Raw genomic sequence first — 7,630 nt, 5'->3', positions numbered from 1 at the left:
GTAGCTTATGCAAAGAAAAACACAAAAGAAAAGATAAATAATTAGGAAAAAGGGATACTTAAGCCTGATTTCGAAGCCATATTACATGAAGTTCCATTGCTTGTGTCTTAAAGCCATAAACAAAAAGATACTAGAGAAAAATTGAAAAAAATCATTTTGAAATGTTTTATTCATAATTATGAATTTGACAAATTCAAGGCAGAATATATAACAAAATTGGAATTAATATACACACTTTAATCCACTCGTTTAAAATGGAAGCTAACAATACATGTTATATAACGGTTCACTTTACCCAAATACATGACAAAAACAACCATAGAACACTAAAAATCATACGCTCTGAACACAACAAGATCACTCGATCGGGAAAGGTAGGGTACGACGGCGGAATGAGACAACTTTCGGTGGACAAGGCAGTTTCCAAACGGTCGAGTCGAAAAGTGCTCCAGTGAATGGTCAACAGCGGTGCTCTTCCGATGAACGGTGGGAAGTCACTCGAACTCCAAAACCTATTCACGCGACTAAGTTTTCAGTGGCTAGGCACGTTCCAATCGACAGTAAAGTGGGGGAATGTCCTCCGATAACATTAAACAGTGTAGGTTTACAAGAGATGGTTGAAACTCTGTCGAGCTCTTCCGGCTGAGTTGAGGTGCTTCTCTCTCTAGGGTTTTGAAGCCCAAATGTGAAATATGATTTTGAATTACAAAATTGAAACACGGTTAGGGATGGCAAAAAAACCCGTGCCCGCGGGTACCCGCGGATTAAACCCGTTGTGGATAGTTGGTACCCGCGGGTAATAGGTACCCGCGGGTAGCGGATAGCGGGTTTTTTAATACCCGCTTTTTATCGAGTCGGGTTCGGGTTTTGCACTATCCGTACCCGTGGGTACCCGTTACCTGCTTAGAAGTTAAAATTACATCTCTGTCCTTAGTTTCCTATGCATAAGTCCTCTTTTTTTCTCCCTATTCTCTTACGTAGCACCTTTAACTTAAAATCTAAAACATTTCAAAATTCTTTTCAACTTAATTTGAATTATTTTATTTAGAAACTTATAAAATATTTTTTTTTTAAATATTCGCGGGTTGAAAACGGGTATCCAACGGGTACCCGCGGGTTTTAAAATACCCGTGGGTATTATTTAAACGGGTACTCGGCAGGTGGCGGGTACATTTTTATCCGACGGGTCGGGTTGCGGGTAGGCACTATCTGTGCCCGACCCGACCCGTTGCCATCCCTAAACGCGGTACTTCAGACCCTCTCTAAATTCATTTCCACGTCATTTTAATTTTTTCCTTTATTTGACAGGTGGACCACTGAGAAGACGACACGTGGTGGTGTCAAAAATTTGTCACCTCTATATGTCAAATTATCATTATCCTTTTCTTTATATTTATATGTAAATATAATATAATATAATATTTTTTATTTTATTTTATTTTTTTACTTTTGGAAATAAGAGGAGAAGATGAGACCTATTTCTTAATTTCAGATACGTTTTCCCTCTCCACGCATCCAGGTTCTCTCTCTTCTCCCTCTCTTTGCGCCGTAGCATTTTCGAATTTTCAATATTAGGTTTTGGTTATACCGTTATACGTTGCTGGTGAAGTTTAGCAAGTTAGAGGATTCGCAATAGCACCTTTTATTTAGGTTACGGGATTCGCAAGGTACCGCGTGTTTTAGAGGAAAACACAAACTCTAGTTTATGGGATTGAGGAGGAATGCAATCGTAATCCAGCATATTAAGGTCATAGATTACCAGTATATTTGTGAGGTGTATTTTTATTAGAACTTAGGAGATATAAAGCTTTCCTAGTGTTGAAAATCGAGGCAAGATAGCATGCAAAATACTGTCTTCTAGAGTAAGAAATTCTAAAAATGAATATCCACGAATCTGGAAAAGCCTCATTGAAATTATATTGGGAACAAGATACTTTGTTGATGTATATAAATGACATGCTTTTTAATTCAATATTTTATTTTTCAAATAGATGAAATCCTACTAATGCTCTATGAGTGTGTTTAATCCCTAGCTATTAGTACACTGACTGGGAATTTAATCCCTAGCTATTTTATTCCTGAAATCCTTTTTACTGAGGCCATTCTTGCGTCAGGACTGTTGCTGTTTGCTCTTCTCAGAATATTCTTCAGGCTCTTGGACGCAGGTAGAATGTCATGCTTCATATATGGAAAACATCATTAGTTTATACCTAGAACACAGTACAATGACTAACAAGTGTTGTTTGAGGACAACATTGTCTTCTCTCCTCCTCTCTTAAATAATTGATTTTTTAGAGTTCCTTTAAGGAATGTTTTACAAATTTATCTAATGATCTACCTTGAATACTGAAGGATTTGTGAGATAGAAAGAAATAAGTTGCACTGTTTTGGCTAATAAATTTACCACTTGTTATATATTAAATAGTTAGCAACATAAATATATATTATCTATTGATAGCAGCAGCATCGGTTTAATAGGTTTGAATATACCAGCCTTAGCTCTTGTAGTCATAGAATGCCTATTTGTTACAATTTTCTAGAGAACACACAACATTAGGACCTGTATGAAGCTGAGACACATTAGGAACTGAATATTCATTTGTATCATTTTCATTCTGTAATTCAGTACCATAACTACTTAGTCTTGAATTCCATAGACTTATTTGTACTAGAACTAAATATTCATTTGTATCGTTTTCAATCTTCAGGCAATTTCATAACTAATCACACCCATTCCTTATGTATAGAGAATTTTGAAGGGTAAGAAATAAAATAGAGTATATGAAATGCAAGTTCAACAAGAAATGTACTAGCATTGTTTTGGAGGTGAAAATTGGCGGCTATCTACTTGTCACAATATTTATGTATCTTGGATGAAATAAAGGAATGATTTCAGTGTATTTGTGAAAAGATGTCTATTAAGGTAAAATAATTTGTATTGCAAGACTAGCTACACAAGATCAAGAAAATTCTCAGTAACACCATTAAAAGGATTTAAAATCTTGTGTGGGGAAAAGCTTTGGTCTATGTTGTTGCATCTTCTTTGTGCTTATTTGGGTAGCACTCTATACTAAGACACACTTGGCTTTCTTAAACATAAGAATCTTAGTGCTTTTGTTTATTGGTCTCTTTCTTCTTCATTTGTTTACTTTTTACTGATTGTCTTGGGTTTTCTTACTTCTAAAATAAGCCCCCACATTATCTTTTTTATTTTCAGGCCATGCAATCTTTGAGTGTCATTCTCTCACTAAAATTTCTATTATTTCCTCAAAAACTCTAAACACTTCAAATTCAAACGCCTCTGTTTTTACTGGTAACATTATTTGTTGTGATTTTTGTTTGCTCTTTTCTTAAATCTTTTCCTTTCTCCTTTAATCCTTTCCTCCTTCTTTCCCCTTTCTCTTTTCTTTAACCTCAACTTCTTCGAAATTTGAATTATTTTTCTTATTTTTAATTTTTCTTTTATACACTAAAAATTTGCCTTCTATTTGGTTTCTGCTCTTTTCCCATGTCGCTATCTGCCACATAATACAGTGGATTTAAGTTTTTTTTGCAGTTTTCCGCTATGCTATTGACAACACTTAAGTTGGGCACAAATCCCGATTCCATTCAATGGTTCAAAATTCATTTGATAAAAAACAGTTCTATTAAACTTTAAAATTAACAAGCTTTTATGCTATTTACTAAATTATGCTTTTTGTGCCCTAGGACCTACAAAAGTTTGTAATCTGGTGAATTATGTATTTCTTTTATATGGATTTATTCTGTTACAGTTAGCTTAAGTTTAGCTTCAGTTTGTTATTTATTATGCACTGTGCATTACTGACATACAAACATATTCTCTAGTGATTGGATCAATTTAAGCAACAAATCTATATCTATAGACTATTCTAACTTTGGCTCCTCTAAACAGTAATATATATATATATATATATATATATATATATATATATATAAATTGTTCACTTCATTTATTGTATAATCATGTCTACTTATTCTTATAAACTCTCATTTGGCATACAGGAAATCGTAAGAAATCATGTCTACGAACAATCTCAATTCAGTTACAACTTTCATGGAGCAACTGAATTTGCGTGAAGAAGTCATGCCTTTAGTGATTGAAGCTTGTTCCAATTATCCCGCTCTCCTTGAGAGCCACAAGGACCATGGACAATCTTTTCAACGAGGTGCTTTCGAGTGTCTAGGGGAAGTACTTCGAATTTTGAAAACCAAGAAAATTAGGGATATGAACAGCTATGGATGTCGTCAACTTGTAAAAGCGTGTAATGAGGCAGAATGTTTTAAGGTTAACCTGGGATGGCTAAAACCGTATATTGATTCAGCTCTCGCGAAGAAAGATATTGCCGAGAATTTTCATGAGATAGAAAGAATGGAACAAAGGATCCGCACACTGGAGGAGGAGCTTGAAGGAAAGGATTTGAAAAAAAGAATACCAGGAATAACTCAAGAAGAACTTCAAAAACTGAAACAAGAAGAGCTTCAGAAACTGAAAAAAGATGTTGCGCTAAAAAAACAAGGCTTGGTCGATTTAGATATAGAAAGAAATCTTGAATTTCCTGAATATTCCCATTTGTAGTGTGTTTCAACTCGGTTAGGACATGTTTTGTTTTGAATTTGTTGGACGAGTAACCCTCTAACTATTTTTTTTTTTTTTTTTGCAATTTCTGATAGTTTAAGACATCTGCAATGCAATTGCACAGACCTAAAAATGTTTGCTGCGACTTTATTGATCTTTCTGTCTACGTAGTAATATATCATGAACTTTGTGAAGAAATTGTTAAATGGTTTATTACTATTAGAGTTTTGGTCAATCTGTGTATGACATACTGAGGTTTCATTAATTCTTTCTAGGTAGGTGGTAGAAGCCATGGATTTCTGTTAATTATTCTAGAATTGTTTTTAAAACTCAACCTCGTATGTAGAAATTAGTTGGGACCATGAACATGTGGTGGACCTGAAATTGTAGACTATAATATAATAATGATGATAATAATTTGTAGAGTTTATGGTTGAGTCTTTACTATATATATATATACATAAATTATATATACTTGAAGAAGGTGGTTGAGGAGGACGCTTGCGCTTTTTTTTTTCTCGTAGCTTATGCCTTTAGCTTTGGCCTGAGAGTAGCCAACTTCACGAAGGTAGAATCTCACAGCGCGAGCACCAAAAGGGTTGGCTTCAGGCTTTCCACCGTTCTCTTCAAACGCTGTTCTGAGACGCCCATGCTTGGCGCAGAAGGCAGGGACACGGTGCAGGAGGGTTTGGATGCCCAAAGAATTTTTTTATATGTCAAATAAGTTTCATTGTAAACACAGCTAGATGTACTATTTTTTTTTGTACAGAATTTGTGTACATTAAATTTTTATAATATTTTTTAGAAGAGAAAAAATAATAATTTTTTATAAATTAAAATTAATTTATGCATAACTTAAAAAATAAATTAAAGAAGTAATATGAAAAAAAATCTACAACATTTATTAGTCTAAACTTTTGAAAAAATTCATTTCATTTTTTTCTTATATTTAATTATTTTAAAAGCTCTATAAATAAATTTGTCAAAATTAAATTATGGTTTCTCACTTTTAGTGTGATTTTCACTTGAGAAGTGAAAATAAATTAATGTCTATTAGTTTAAATTCAAAATGATATATTATCTTTGTGAATTAATTATCTAATTACTTAAGTTGCTTTAATATGTGAATTAAATTTATGGTAATTGTTAGAATCATTACGTATAAGAATTATTAGTCTGCATACTCTTAGTATTTCATATACTCTTGTGTTTTTCATTATAAATAGAACATAATGAGAAGGATCATTAAAACCCTTCATAAATATATTTTTCTGTTTTAGATCTCTAAGTGTAATTAATGATTGGAATAAAATTTAGATTGAACAATGATATCTTAAAATAATGAAAATTTGTTTTTGTATATAAGTTAAATCACTTCATAAAGAATGGTCAATTTGAGTTAGCTAAATTTAACCATGATGTACATTTAATTTAGATGGATGCATTATATTATCTAAACTGAAGGGAATTTTTATGTGTCAGTGATTATTTGGATATATTTAAAAAGAATAATAATATTTGAATATATGAATGTTAAGTTGAAATTAGAGGTTGAGGTGTTAATAATGATGAAAAATTGAGATGATATGGTATCTATTCGAAATGTTGCTCAATTTTTCATGTTAGTGGATTTTTGTTTTGCTAAATAAAATCAAGCTAAAATAATTTTACTTCCTTGAGTCACTTAAAACAAAATCACGATTCACATTAATAAGAATTTTGATTTTGCATGAGAAAAACTTGATGCAATGTATGTATAAATCTATTTAAGTTATGGTTAACTGTTGATATTTATGGGAATATGATTGTGAAATGTGAAATTTTTTTAAGATATTATTTATATATTGGGATGAATATGATTACATCCATATCATATTATTTATGCATTGTATGTATATTATCTATATCTATGTGATGTTGTGAATATTAAACACAAAATGAAAACAAATATTCTGGCTTTGGATATGAAATGATTATATATATTTATGTCATTTTTGTAAAAAATTGAAAATATTATTGTATTAAGATTTATTTTTATTATAATGTAAGGCAATGAGCTAATATAGAGACCTAATATTTTCAATAATAATATTTTTTATAAATCAAATATTGTATCTATTGTCTAATAAAAATCTTCTATATTACCAATCCTCTTTTAAAAATTGAAATATAATCATGATTCCTTTATCTTTTGATAAAAGTAATTACAAAATATTTATTGTGCTCGTTTTCAAATATATGCATTTTTATATAAAATATGAATGTGCTTAATTAATTAATATATATGTATTCATTAGTATAATTACTTAAAAGATTTTAAATTTTACTAAACCTTTTTAAAATTAAGAAATAATAATAATTTTATTTTAAACAGTTAAAAAAAAACTAAAACTACACTGTATCCTATAACAACTTATGTATGGATAAATTTGCTGGATTGAAAGTTACTAAAATGTTCAACTATTTCTGATAGGAAATGAAGAAATATAAGTGCTTTTAGCTGTTGCCAGCTACCTAGAACGGTTTCCTATGACATAATGGAGTGTGATAATTAGATCATAGATAAGTTTCTGTTGAATTTTAATGGCATTTTAAAAAAAACAAAATTACTCTTTAAGCACTTTTGCAAAAGAAATGCAAAAAAACTAATTTGTTATGGGTTAAAATTAGTCTATAAATAATAATTTAGAAAGAAATAAAGAAAAACTTCATATATATAAGTTAATTTTTAATTTTTAAAAAAATATTTTTCAAGTATTCTAAAAATATATATTTTAATCCATGTAAAAAGAAAATCTAAATTGTGTAGATGGTTGCTACAAAAGTCACAATAATGTACATGATGAATATTGCAACTCAATAAAAGCCATTAGACACTTTTGTAAACTACTTTACTTTTTGTGTATAGCTACTTTTTAAGAGTACACACACAAAAATAATAATAAAACCCCTCCAATAGCACTTATTTGTATAATCACTTTTGTAACTTCATTTTCAATACTAGTTGGAAAAGTGCCTTATCAACTTACGTTT

At 30.8% G+C, this 7,630-nt stretch overlaps 1 protein-coding gene across 1 annotated transcript; it reads left to right on the top strand.

Annotated features, from left to right (window-relative positions):
- The first annotated feature begins 1,491 nt into the window (after positions 1-1,491).
- Positions 1,492-4,742, top strand: LOC106771675. The gene is made up of 3 exons (XM_014657677.2): positions 1,492-1,519; positions 2,115-2,165; positions 4,024-4,742. The coding sequence occupies exon 3, from the start codon at positions 4,040-4,042 to the stop codon at positions 4,595-4,597; it is 558 nt and encodes a 185-aa protein (XP_014513163.1). The 5' UTR covers positions 1,492-1,519; positions 2,115-2,165; positions 4,024-4,039; the 3' UTR covers positions 4,598-4,742.
- The last annotated feature ends 2,888 nt before the right edge of the window (positions 4,743-7,630 follow it).

This window comes from Vigna radiata, chromosome 8 (assembly GCF_000741045.1).
Source record: "Vigna radiata var. radiata cultivar VC1973A chromosome 8, Vradiata_ver6, whole genome shotgun sequence".
Classification (NCBI taxonomy): Eukaryota; Viridiplantae; Streptophyta; class Magnoliopsida; order Fabales; family Fabaceae; genus Vigna; species Vigna radiata.
The sequence above is the reverse complement of the archived record's forward strand: the minus strand, read 5'-3'. Positions and strand labels throughout refer to the sequence as shown.